Source organism: Sabethes cyaneus, chromosome 3 (assembly GCF_943734655.1).
Source record: "Sabethes cyaneus chromosome 3, idSabCyanKW18_F2, whole genome shotgun sequence".
NCBI classification, from domain to species: Eukaryota; Metazoa; Arthropoda; class Insecta; order Diptera; family Culicidae; genus Sabethes; species Sabethes cyaneus.
The window spans coordinates 218,403,279-218,417,756 of NC_071355.1; the positions used below are offsets into that span (position 1 = coordinate 218,403,279).

The window sequence follows — 14,478 nt, forward strand, 5'->3', positions numbered from 1 at the left end:
CCCCGCGGTAATCGAACTTTTACCCCGCTAGTGGGGTAAAAGTGCGAATCGGCACTTGTTCAGAAGAATGAAGAATTTATTTTCAATAACACTATTATTCCAGATGATTTATAGTTGAATGTAAAGACATTGAGTAGCTGCATCACTATAAAATATATTTTGTTGTTGTTCTTCTTTATATCTCGCGAAAATTGATGACAACTTCAAACATCGCACTTATGCCCCGCCCTACTCTATGGGTTTTGTAGTGCGAATGAACATCAAAATTCTTTTCTACTGTTAAGTGAAGTAGGTTGTTCTGGAATCATGCCCTGCCAAGATAATTGTCCTATTTGCAATAACTAGATTGATTCTTCTAACGCGATACTTAAAAGCTGAAGAACATTTAAGCCTTCAGAAAACACAACAAAAAAGTGGAAAAAGGATGACTAAAATAAGAAGAAAAGACAACGAAGAGACTGGGAAAGGACGGTATAAAGACAACGAAAAAGCGGAAAAAATGACGGTAAAAAGGGAATATAAGATTGTGAAAATACGATGGAAAGTTAACAAAAAGACAACGAAAGACAACAAAAACATGCCGGAAATATAATAAAAATACGATGAAAAGACGAGACCAAAACGATGATAAAAACAAACACAGAAAATGGCAAACAGATGTTTTCAAAGCACCAAAAAGCGACGAAGTAAGCCAAAAATACAAAAAAACCTGATTTAATCCACCCAGTGGTGAAAGGAACCTTTGTTATACAGTCTTACTTGCAATTACTTGCAGACAGAAAACGACACGTTTGGTTTACATGAAATTTTTGGAAATTGAATAAGTTTACAAAATTTGAACCACTTATAAATTTTGATAGTTTCTTTTCTCATGAAATTGCTGAGTAAGTTGTTACTAATGAGGGTAAGTGCAAGTAAAAGTAAGTTGTAAGATGAAATATTATTCTTTAACATATACATTGCGTAGTAAAGGTCTAGTTAATAGATTTTTGAACCATGCATAATTTCCTGTAACGCTATTCTATTTGATTCACAACAATAAAGTTTTCTTGAATAAATTTCATCAATTTTTATGAACCTTCGGTTACTCACGTTGTTGTACGTTGTTGTAACTTGTTATGAGCAAAATGTCAGAATTATTCAATGCATTAATACTTTAAATTGTTAGGAAAATAGATTAGCAAAATCCGACATCACAGAAACGAAGCAAGCAGCATGTGAGGTGTACCGCAATTGGCCCCAACTGGAATTTTCTTTCGTTTCTTCATATGGAAAAATGGTGTCTGTGTGCAGCAAAACTACCAGCAAATGTAAAATGTTTAAAATGTATCCATCTGTTGGTAGTCGAGTAATTCGGGGTTAAAATCAGGGTATTTTTTATAATCAAAGTTCTACAGTTCGTAAACAAGCAAACATAGAGGTATACTATATTCAGCAAAGTTGTGTATTTTTATTATTTATACAACTTTATAATACATGAAAAAGTCATTCAACAATTACAAAAAGAGCTAAAATAGAAAAACTGATTTTTCAAATTCATATACAATAAATATGATCTCTTCGTTGAAGAGATAGAAGGTTACTGTCTTCAGCAAAATTTCTTATAATAATATGCTCTAAAACTTTGCAGAACACATCAAGGTGTTATATTGAAACTGAAGGAAAATAATTTTTTTATTTCACTTTTAGGGGGATTAATCAAAATTCAAATTCTACCAGACGATAGAGCTTTCAATTTTAAGAAACTCTTCCAAAGGTTCGATAAACTTAAAACCAAGTTTTCCTAGTCAAAACTCTAGTGCGCACGTTTTCTTTGGTTTTGGGCTATTGTGCGCGCGAGTAACTATGTTATAAAAGTTGGCGCGAGTGTTCGAGGGTTAATATCTTTTGACCGGTAAAACCAATTGTTATAAAATTTTGCATATATATTCGTAGTGTGAAAACCTCTCGTTTGATATTAAAATAATTGAAATTAGGTTATTTTTCTTGGTTAAAATCATTATAAATTATTATTAATTTTGGTGTGGTGTATTGAATTACTCATAACTTTCAAATTAAGGATCCAATCAAAAAACCATTCAATAGTGATCTATCCGGCTATATTACCTGCCAAATGAAACTAATAGCACGTAAATCGGTTTGGCCATCTCTGAGAAACAGGCGATCATTTGAACCTTGTCAAAACTGGTTGTTTAAGCATAACTTTTAAACCACTTGTTTGTTTTCAATAAAAATTGGCGTGAAGTTTAGCAATAGTAAGAGCTTTTATTTGGCACTAAGATCGATGAAATCGGTTATGTGGTCCCGGAGAAAACCGTGTCACGTAATTTTCACATTTTTGCTTATAACTTTTAAACTAAAAGTCAGACCACGAAACCATTTAATAGTAATACTAGGTAAAAATACCTTTCAAATAAAAGTTATAGCAGACGAATCGGTTCAGCCATCTCCGAGAAATAGGCGATTGAAAATTGAAGCGCACACACATACACACATACACACACACACACACACACACACACAGACATTGCTCATTCGTCGAATCTGATCGATTGGTATATGTGACACGGCCCTCCGGGTCTCAGATCGACTTCGTGTTTTTCGACCAATTCCTAAACCTTTGTTATATAGTATAACAAAGGTAAAAACATGTGACAAGTACCGACAGACAGGAGGACAAAAGTACAACGAAAAGGTGGTAACAAAACAACAAACAGAGCGTTGAAGGAATTGTAAAGAGGTGATAAATAGACGTTAAAAACAAACGGCAGAGAGACGCCAAAACAGCGAATGGCAAAAATGACAAAAATGCTTCGAAAAAGCAAAGCGACTAAAATGCCAAATACAAAGGTCATGAAATGATCAAAACGCGATGAAAAAAAGATTGCAAAGAGACTATTAAAAACGACGAAAATACGATAAGACATTAATAAGATTACGAAAAGTCGACAAACGATCGACGAAGAGACAGCAAATACACGACTAAAGTAAAGTTAGCAGAATAAACGAAGTTGAATCCTTTGTAGTCAAACGAACTGTCAAAATGTGTATCTAAAGAGCATCATTATGTCCTATGCGACTCTTGAGAATTTTACAGTATTGCTGAAATGTCATTTTAGTTTCTTTTTGTTTTTTTCGCCAGTTTTGCAAAAAGTTGCATCCGCTGATCTATGTTTATTGCATGTTGGCTTAAAAACCATCCATCCATGAGAATTGACATAGGGTATGTTGCTGTTTCATCGTGATTGCCTATTCCCGTCCTTTCCAACACAAATTATTAAAAATATCAGCATTTTTATGACACACTGATTTATGACAATGCAAAGCTAGTTATTCCCTAATATTTTAGTTTGTTGTCTATCATACGCGATCAATCAAAGTGAGCTGAGATCTATTTAAATGCTTTTTATAGAAGTCCTACCAGCCAAATTTCCTATGTTTTTTCGTGCAACGAAGAAGAAAATGTCGACTAATTTCCGTCATTCATAAATGCAAATAACTCACGCAAGGCATTGTCGTTGTTCTACAGCCAGGAAAACTTGCCTGACCTGCAGAAATTTTGCAGAATAACATTTGTCATGCCGTCCTATATATATACAGCTTCGTAAACATTGTTGTGATTTTTAGTTCGGACGATGAAAAATTTTGATGGATGGATTTTAAACCGGTACGATGAATTTAAGAAATAAAATCAGTTGTGTAATTTCAATCTTTAATAGTCGCTTTTCAGTGATTTCAAAGTTCACGGATCGGAAGGTAAGTGTGTTTTAGTCAAATCAGCACAAGAACTTTTGGAGTATTCATTAAATCCATCCAACAAATGATGAAAATTAGAATGGCTTTACTTACTACGGCGGGAATTAGAAATAAACCCTAGCTAATGCTAGTTCAAAATCTTTAATTTTTCTTGCCACTGGCATTGTACTCTACTAGATATAGATTAAAAACGCCAAAAAATTATGACAAATAGGCAAAAATACGATAGAAAAGAAACGAAAGATGACAGAAATATAATGAAAAGAAGCAGAAAGTACGCCAAAGAATTTTCTTTTTCTTTCTCAAAAGAGACAATAAAAACGGCAGAAGTACTATAAAGCAAGGCCTTGAGTACAAACGCCTTTGACCCTTCTTTATCGACAGACTTTGCAGCCGGTTATTAGAGTACAGGACAATTGCAGTGCCAGTGCACAACGATCCTGCTGGCTTCAGTAACGTTCAACTGAAAAACTATTAATTGATACTGCGAAAACGATGAAAAGAAGATAACAAGACAGCAAAACAGCGCAAAGAAATGTCAAAAAAGACTACATATTATGACAAAACAATATTAGCAATCATAAAAAAACAACCAGAAAACAAGTAAAATGCCACAAAAGACGACAAAAACTGACGTACCTTTCCGTCATACGTAAACACAATCCATAGTTTATTGCGAGTATTTAAGCGAATTAATCCACAAATACTCAAGTTTTATATAGAATTCAGGCAGAAAAAATATTTCGGAACTTACATTTCCCAGTGGAACAATTTTTCACGATCCAGCGGGAGTTCGTCATACGAAAACTGCACTTCGTCATATACAAGATATCTTTCGTCTAACACGGACAGACAGTTTACATTGTTTACAAAAATCTATGTATGTATGTATGTATGTATTCTTTGAGTCGTACGCAAGAGCTACCCAATTCCCACAAAATAATAATGTGGAAATAGTTTGAATCACAGTTCAACTCTTCAAGTGCTTATTCCTAGTGATTCTCTTCGTCATATTCAAAGCAGGTAAGGAAACCATTAATACTTTTTTTTTAATTATTGAAAATAGTGGTTTTCTTCCAGTATCTTTTCATCGATAATGACGAGGCATTCCATTAATATTGAGTCTAAGTAATAGTTTGAATATAATTCGCATCAAAGTTGGTTCTAACGCTGGTTTTTCGTCTTTAAGTCGGGAAAGTAGCTAAAGACCCGTCATAGTCAAACTCATCCAGCACCCTCATGGTTGAATAAAAATGCTTTTGTTAAGGGTTGACTTAAAAGCAAAATTGTCTATTGTTTCTAGATTATCCTTTCAAGAATTTTTTTTGTCATCTTCAAAGCAAAACAATTTTAAATTTGTTCTTGGCAAAATGGATCATGAGACAGAACACCATAGCACAATCCTTCAGAAGTTGGTCATCTGAGCAGCAAGTAAATCTGTTTCTTTACAGCTATCGTTCTAATTACCAGTTCCTATTCGCGTTTTATCTCAAAATTTTAATCTCCTAATCAAGACGCAATGAAACATAGATTAACACCAAACCAGATATAATTTTATTCAAACCGGACAAGCAATTATGCCTACCTCTATTCTCTCCAAGGACCCCGCAGGCAACGAAAACAGACGCGCCCAGCATGCGAGGTGAATTGATCGGGTCGAAGTGGACTTGTAACTGTCCAAAATTGGTGACAAGCAGCTCGATCGAGAACGCTGCACGCGTAAAGACGAGTACGTGACACGATGCGAGTCACCACGGTTCTATGCTAGCAGAACAAGGTGAAGGTTCTTTGACATAATTTAGAACAACGACCGGTTAGTCGACATATTTTATGTCAACTACTATACGACTGCAATAACCATGTGTTAATGGTTCAAAATTAGTTATATAATTCTGGAAGGACACGCTATTTAAATAGAACACAAACTGTATTCAAAAGACATTAAAAACATCTTACATATACAGAAGACAGCAATGTTTTCAAATTGCTTGGGAACGAACAGAGTGGTTAAACATTTAAAATAAAAAGGTGTCAATCACCCAATGGCGGCATCTGTCGGGCACCATTAGATTGATTGATTCGCTCAACCTTGACCCAATGAAAGCTATCCGGAGATTTCTTTTTACACGACGAATTTGCTCTGCAAGCATGCACGGAGGTATCAATCGGTAGACAAGTGCCGGCCACCTGAGCGGCTCGTTTGCGCAATAATGGAACAAGCCAGACGCCGAATTTCGCTTTTTCGTCGTTATTTACAAATCAGTCAAAATCAGCAGCGTCTTAATGCTTATTTGCAATAAGGCATTCATTGGTTGTGTCAAATTTTGTAGTTTGCAGTCTCCAAAATGTGTGACTAATACTTTTATTCCAATGAGTGCCAATAAGTAATTGAAAAAGTGGCAATTACGTTGTAGATTTCGTGCCAAACAGTACAACTTGAGATGGAATAAAAAAGAACAAAACGAAAAATACAATTTTAAAAACTGCGTAAAAAGATAGCAGTGTATGTCTATGTCATTACCAGATGAAATGAATTCCTCTATACTGACATATTATATGCATACAGTTCTGCTCCGCACAGTGAAATGTAAAGCAGTGACCGAAGAGACCATTCATGTCTTCATCATCTCTCTACAATCACAGCAGCGATTGTCGTCGTCGTCGTCCTCTTCGTTGTCATTCTTCTATAATTTTACATGACACGTGCTGATTATCCAATCGGCGCGCCGGTGGCGGTGACTATTTTACAACGCAACGTAATGACTTCTGTGGCCGAGCTGAATGGTGGTAGCATCGAGTTCGAGATGTGATAGCTGTTAGTCAATTGTCGCACCTTTGCGATGAACTTGACGGAATTGGGTTATCCAATGCTGCAAAGTGAACTAAGCTCTCTTTAGCGTGGTTTGGGGGTTTTACAACCGCTTCTATTGTGGAACTAGAAAGAGGTGAAGTGCCGGAAGTATCCGTATTTATTGCTACTATCATCCGTATTTGATTAGGAACTATACAATAAGGAAGTTCGTTAATTTTTTATAATTTTTAATCCGGCTTTAACCAATATTTAAATCTGATGAATTCTTAGAAAAAATATGAGATTTTGACGATATGATAGATTTTTGATATGCACAATGGGCGAACCTGAGCTCGTAATCCAAATTATTTGGAAGCCGCTAGTTTAGAATCCTACAAGATACCTATTCCTATGTAAAACAGTGGAAGAAATTAATTGGTGGTAGTCCTATATTGTGCAGACCTTGGAAAGTGGTCAATTTAACGTTAATATCACAAAAAATCCCTCGTCTCCGTCGATTACCACACTATCACTGCTAACAGATATTGGGTTTTGAACGTATTCACCACTAATCCAACCTTTGCTGCTTCACGTTTCATTTTGTTATACTCCTCAGTAACCACCTGAAACGTCCTTCCGACAGTGTCAACGTCGTCAACGAAACAGATAAATTGGTTATATTTGTTGAAGGTCGTGCCCCGCATGTTAAAACCTTCACGTTTCATAACACCTTTTAGCGCAATCTTGAACAGGAGAAAGGAAATACCATCGCCTTGTCGAAGTCCCCTGCATGCTTCAAACGGGTTTAATAAAGTGCCCGAGGTATTCACACAGCCCCGGACTCCATCCATCGTGGCCTTAATCAGTCTTTTTAGATTCCCGGGAACGCTGTTTCCGTATTGGGCATATAACTCGCTTCTTCCACTCCTCCGATAGCTGTTCTGTTTCCCAGAACCTGACTATCAGCCGGTGTAGATAGGTAGCCACCGTATCCGGGCCTATCTTGATAAGCTCCGCTGCGATGCCATCCTTGTCTGCTGCCTTGTTGTCCTTGAGCTGCTTGAGGGCTTCGATCACTTCACCTATCGTGGGGTCGGCACATTACCATCATCCGCCGTACGTATGTAGTCATTCTTCCTGCTGTCTTGGTATTCCGTCTCCGCACCATTCAGGTGCTCAATGTAGTCCTGCTTCCACCTATCGATCACCTCACGTTCATCCGACAAGATCCCTCCGTCTTTATCTAGACATGGTTCGGCTCGCGCCACGAAGCCTTTGCGAGACACGTTCAGTTTCTTATAGAATTTACACGTTTCCTGAGAGCGATACAGCTGTTCCATGTCCTCGCACTCCATTTTTTTCAAGCGGCACTTCTTATCCCGGAAAAAGTGGGTTTGCTGTCTTCGTTTCTGTCTATATCATTCCACGTTTTGACGGGTCCCCTGTGGCAGCTTCGACGCCCGTGCTGCATTCTTCTCATCTGACAACCTCTGGCATGCCACGTCGAACCAGTCGTTACGTCGACTAGTCTCAGCGAACCCAATGGCACCTTCCGCTGCGCCGTTGATGACTGCTTTAACGCTATCCCAGCAGTCCTCGAGAGGGCACGGATCAAATTCAACGTAGTCGAAGGTTTTTAGCCTTCCTTCACGTTGACGGCCATCAGCATCAAAATGAGTAGTTTCGATTGCGATGGATGCAATCACTGTTTCCTTTACCTATCGCTTGTCTCGCTATTTGTTTACTGTTTGACGGTTCACTCGTTCTGAACCTGTTCCGATTTGATACTAATTAGCCCAAATATTTAGCAATTTCATTGGCTTTTTTGCTTACGACTTTCACCGACTAAATCGATTAATTGATGTTTTTTTTCTATTTCCAGGTAAGCCAACAAGCATTTTCGTAGGACCGAACTTGTCGTGGCAGAAGGACCTTAAATTAAGGTAAATTGTAATACACTAAAGTCGCTTTTACGCGATTATTTTTACTCAATTTTTTACGTTAATTTCCGAGTTTACACGGTTATTTTTACGCGAATTTAGGAATCTACATTTTTCTACGCGAATGCTGGAATTTATGCGTTTTTAAGCAGATTTAGGAGTTTATCCGGTTTTACGTCAATTTTGTAATTATCGCGGGTGTCTTACGCGAAGTTTAAGCGTTGTTGGCAGTATACCAACATGCGTTGTCGGCGGTAATCAGGCCACAATAACACGAAACAATCGTGTTGCTTCAGGAAAGCAGTGTTGCGAAGCCCACACTTGTGTGGTCTAATTTTCTCACACATGCGTACTCATCCTAACGAACACGCCGGCATAAGCATTACTTTAAAACTTCCGCTCTTATTTCTTCATGCGACGAGACTGCGACGAGTCTTTGCGACTGTGTGTTTAGCTAACAGCTACAATCGTCGCTCGTCATTCATCGTTGCAACCCGATCTGCTGATACCGATTACTCACGACGACTCGTACTCCTGCCCGTGTGTAGAATCGAGGGCGAAGAGGAAGAAGAAAAAGTAATGAAATTTTTTTATCTGGGCAGCTGATTCCCGACGAATTTTTCGACTCGGGAATAAGCTATGCAGGATGACGTTCTGAGGATGCGCGTGCGTGAGTGTGTGGTTAGCAGAATGTCTGCATACAGCACCGGCGGCTGTTTCTTTTACGCCTGCGTATGCGGCGGAAGCCTTGAATGCTTTGTTTCTCATACTCTTTCTCGTGTGAGTAGGCATGGTTGACTTCTCGCTCGATTCGCAAAATTACAAGAAAGTAGCAAACGTTTTTCCTGACGCTCGTTCATTTAAATATCCTGGCTGTCGATCTCAGCTGCAATAAAAATGACACTTTTTTGAAAATAACACTGTCCACAACCAAACATTTTTTGATAAATTTGGACAGCTTCATATGCTTGAAAATGTCTATTACGCCATCCCTTCCAGTTGCCGTATAGAACTCCTGTTAAAACTCCAGGAAGCTGTTTGAAAACTGTAATGCATGCTATCTTCTACAGATACCAGCAAACTGGCGATAGAGAAAGCCTTTTTTCTAGGAAACTTACGAACGCACACGGAAGCATACGACAGTAACCGAGCGTTCTGGTCAAACTGCCGTTGAGTAATTCTCACTGAAACGGGGCCGTCAGTAGTGTATTCAAATAGTGTCTTCAAATATTGGAACTTTTGCACTTGATTGGTTGAAAATGGCCAGGTTCTGTAAAGAAGAAGAACAGGGCTTTCAAATAGAGTAAAAATTTTTTTGGCGGCCATTTTGGATTTGGTCACCATATTAAATTTTATCAAAAAATCGCCGTTTTCATCATGAGTCCCCCAACCGATTTTCATTTTAAGACCAACATTGGAAAACTGGGAAAAAGTTCTGTAAGAAATATACATAAAATTAGGTATGCAAAGGTATTAACTGAATAAAACAACCAGTTATTTGTAGCAAGGTTCAAAATTTTCTTATAATTTATTGTGATATTTCTAAAATTTGCAATGAAACAAACTACACACGACACGGTTTTGTAAAGAGGAGAGATAGGGCTTATACACGAAGTGAAAAAAAATTGGCGGTCATCTTGTATTTAACCGCCATGTTGAATTTTATCAAAAAATCGGCGTTTTCGCCATGATCCACCCAACCAATTGTAATTTCAAGACCACCATCGGAAAGCTGAGAAAAAATGCTGCCCGAAACAATCATCAAGTTAGATGTGGAATGGCATTAACTAAATAAAACAATTAATTTTCTGTAGCAAGATATTCCGTTATATGAGAGTTCCCAAGTAACAATTTGGGTTTTATTACACTCTTATGATGGCATTTAAGACCAAAATTGGTGTTGAAGACCACCATAAGAGTACAATGAAACTCACATTGCTGCTTGGGTTGTAAACCTTGATACAGATAATTAATTGTTTCGTTTATTTATTGCCACTGCACATGTAATTTGATGAATGTTCATTACAGCATTTTTTCTCAGCTTTTCGATGGTGGTCTTAGTAATCGGTTGTGCGATTTTTTGATAAAATCCAATATGGCAATCAAATCCAAAATGGCCGCCAACAAATTTTTTACTCCATTTGAAAGATCTGTTCTTCTTCTTTACAGAACCGGGCCATTTGTTAGTTTTTTCATGGCAAATTAATGTAATATCACATGATATAGATCTCAAGGTTTGCTCAAAATTCAACTTTTTTGTAGCTGTTAGGCCCCTTGGTGAACTAGGGGTCCACTATTTCGATGTATTAAAAGTGTAATTTTTATTTCTAACCATTTTCAACCAATTAAGTGCAGTGATGGTAAAAACTCAAAATTTCAAAACTCATCAAAATCAACTGTGAATCATGCCAGCTTGATCCTATGCAGAAAAAAAATCACGCGTGAGTTTTTCTGTTTTCAAAGCAAGAAGCACAAAACTCACAAATATTTTTTCCCGCTTGATCCCATTCTGCTTTGCTTCAACTGCTACCCGGAGCTATGCACATATACATACAAATTCCTTGTTGAACAGCATAGGTATTCTGTCGTGCGATACGTAGCTGTGAGTGAGCGTGAGGAAATAAATCTCTAAATAAATCGCAAACTTAACCTAAAACGCACATTCAAAGTACATGTTTATCTAATTCTTATTAGGCTTGTTACTTTCTACTTAAGAAAATTTCGATTCCCGCGAAGGAAAAATATAAATTCCGCCAATATGTTCACGAATCTTAGTTCACGAATGTGTGTGCAGCATTTTTCGCAGCTGATGTTTCTCTAACGGTAAATTCTCTTTTGCTCTCTGGTTCGTTGTATGAAATACCAGCTGTCGAAGAAAGCAAAATGCTCACAGCTGAATTTGGTTCACATCGCATGGCAACAGAGACATCGCGAGAAAAATGTGTTCATATGTGAGTTTCGCGCTTGTGATTAAGTTTGAAATTTCATGTGCTTGAAAGCTCATTGAGTTTTTTGCTGCTATGAATTTTTCAACATTGCTTAAGTGCAAAAGTTCTAATTTTGGAAGACCTCGTGTCAGTAGTGGCCCCGTTTCAGCGAGCATTACTCCGTTATACTTTTCTAAGCAAGCCCCTTCCAAATGAAAGACAAACACGCTTTAGACTCTGTCACCACTTTTTTATCGTCGCATTGTTCGAACTTTCCTGAACAATGAGAACGTGAAATAGTTACAATACTTACCACTGGCCGTACCATTTCTTTTTGCTGAGTAGGTATTAACCATATTTGGCACAGTTTCTCTTAAAAGTGTGTTGTTTACACCCTGTGAATTTCGTAGTTGTGCTTTTTGTTTCGACCAAGATGGAAGAATTTTAAACGTTCCTAAAAAATCTAGAGCTATGCCATCGTGATTTAGAAAAAAGCTGAAGAGCTGTAATTGTAGTTCAGCCATCTCAAGAGTGTTCGGAAGGTTCAAGAATCGATTGACATCAGAACACATACTAAAAGCTGGAAGAAAACCAGGAGCTGCTTGCAGGAAGACGAAGGGAAAGTCAAGGTTGGCGCGTTTCAGAAAGCTGAGGGGCCTGAGAATGAATCCATGCCAAAGTCAGTTTGACCTAGAATGCCCCGGTTCTACTAAGATTCAAACCCACGACCCTTCGCTTGTGACCCCATCAATGAAATTGTATTTAAATGATTGAATCATCAAACGAAATGAATTTCTGTGCTCAGTTGATATTATGAAGTGAAATCGAAATTAATAATATTATAGTTGTTAACAGTTGGGTCCCATCTTTTTATCAATTCTGTCTATTAATCAGTTTCATGTTGAATTAACCACCAATAGTGACCTTTTAACCCAATGCTCTTCTGGCTTACAAGAAAAAACCATCATTAATAAAAATTGCTGGACATTTTTTTTTCTACCCAACAGTGTGTTAATAACTGTTTTATAACATGCAAAGGCATAACATTACGTCACATAAATCACCAACTCGGCAACTAACGTCAACCTACGCATGATAACTGTTGCATGAAAGCAATATGCCGAAATGGGGTCATCTCAGAAGGTGTTAAGTGATAACTGCAGACCAATGGTTCCCATGTGTCGCATAAGCCCTATGCATCAAAATTATTCCAACTCTTTCAGTGTGAACATATGTTATGAAGATATCAAAGAGCATTTAATTCAATTTTAGCGGTTCACGTCGCAGTTGGCCTCGAGGTACGATGCTGGTCTAACAAGCTAGTCGTCGTATGTTCGAATCTCGACTGAGAAAGGCTGTTAGAGTCAACAGGATCATACCACTAGCCCCGTAATTGTCCTGTGCACTAACAGCTGGCTGCGTAGTAAAAAAACAGAACGTTAACTTCCATCGGACAGTAGCTCCAAAACTTTGCATTGCTTTGCCATTTAATTTTTTTTAATGCTGTCTCTCTCACGAATGCATCTAGGTACGGACCAATTCGCAGGCAGACTTTTGATGCAATATACCTAATTGTAACAAAAGTAAAATTTACCTAAAACATCCTGTTGGGGCAGCCACGACATCAGTCGCACATTTGGAGCTCCATCCAAATCAATCTCACTGTCACACTTCCACAAAACGTTATATTTTAGCGATTTGAATACACTGACAAATAGTTCTGTGTTTTTCTTAGTCAACGAAGCGGTTCGAATGAACGAACCTAAGCTGAAGTAAATCACTCCGTGGCGTGAGTTGTCCAAATATTGCTGCAGCTCTCCGCCTAGTGGCTGTGGCGGTTTAATATGCAGGCATCCCAGCTGAATCGATTGCGGCACTATAGGTCGAATGAAACCAAGCGCCGGTTCTGTATTAACCATCAGGAAATCCACACGGTTCATCAGTTGCTTCGATTTTGTCATATTAGAGCCAAAATGATATTCAATTAACTGGTCGTATTTTTCGAATTCCCGTGGGATTAGATAAAAATCAACGAAGAGCATGTTTAAAAAAGCAACCAATCGGTGGTAAAAATTTCGAGCAACAGAAAATTTAAGATGCACCTCCGGATGAGCAACGACATTGGCAACATTACCGACGGCGGCGTGTGCCATTGCGACGGTATCGATCGAGGTAATACCGATCAATGGAGCGTTGAACAATTCAGCAAACGCATAGAATGGTGTCATTTGAAAATACTCAACTATCACTGCATCAAAATGATTGCTTTGTCGATTCTCGATCAAGGCTTGCACCGCGGGATGACTTAACTGCGTTTCAGTGAACAACTGCACCACAAACAGCACTTGCTCTGCCACTCTGAGAGAGCTCCACTGTTCCTGCGTAGCACGCGCCACATCGGAATCCTGCTCGATCACTTTATACGCGATGCTCCAGTCGATTTGCGTAATATTCGGATTGCACGTTTCGATAGGGTTCGGTGTCATAACGGTCAACTGATGCCCATTCCGCAAAAGTTCTTCAACAAAAGCACGAAACACTATCTGATGACTTTTCAACGGGGTCGGGAAAATCGCCAGAATGCGTGCCGCATCCGTTGCACGCCACTCAAACGGAACAATAGTTGAAAAAACCAACAACCAAACGTACTTCATCTTTAGAACGACCGACGTTCACGGTCACGAGCCTGCCGATATCGGGGTGAGTTATTACTAAACCTAAATGTATGACGATATTTGATTTTATACTTCGGTTTTCATCAACGAGAGTCGGAAAAAAATTCATTCATGTTGTTAATACTAACGTATGAGCGAGAATTAAATATTCTCGAAAGAAAAACGAGAATGATACGGCTCGAGGGTTTTCTAGTGGATGACTGATTGTTTTTGATAGCGGAATGCCAGCAAGTACTTTAAAACTTTTGATCTGATCTTCACAGAAGGATCCTTCGAGTCTGAAGAACATGTTTTTTTTTCATTCCAATCTTTCTCACGGCATTACAAAAAATTACGCATTTACGTACTTACATCTAGGCCTGATCCTACTTATTAAACTTTTTTAATTT

The 14,478-nt window shown here is 38.2% G+C and overlaps 1 protein-coding gene across 1 annotated transcript; it reads right to left on the reverse strand.

Annotated features, from left to right (window-relative positions):
* Positions 1-12,982: 12,982 nt before the first annotated feature.
* Positions 12,983-14,068, reverse strand: LOC128740728 (UDP-glucosyltransferase 2-like). Its single transcript, XM_053836292.1, has one exon. It carries the CDS (start codon positions 14,066-14,068, stop codon positions 12,983-12,985), a length of 1,086 nt encoding a protein of 361 aa, XP_053692267.1.
* Between the last annotated feature and the right edge of the window lie 410 nt (positions 14,069-14,478).

Bases quoted from the DNA above. Each gene is read 5' to 3' on its own strand.
- LOC128740728 (XM_053836292.1), bottom strand. From the start codon at position 14,068: ATGAAGTACGTTTGGTTGTTGGTTTTTTCAACTATTGTTCCGTTTGAG.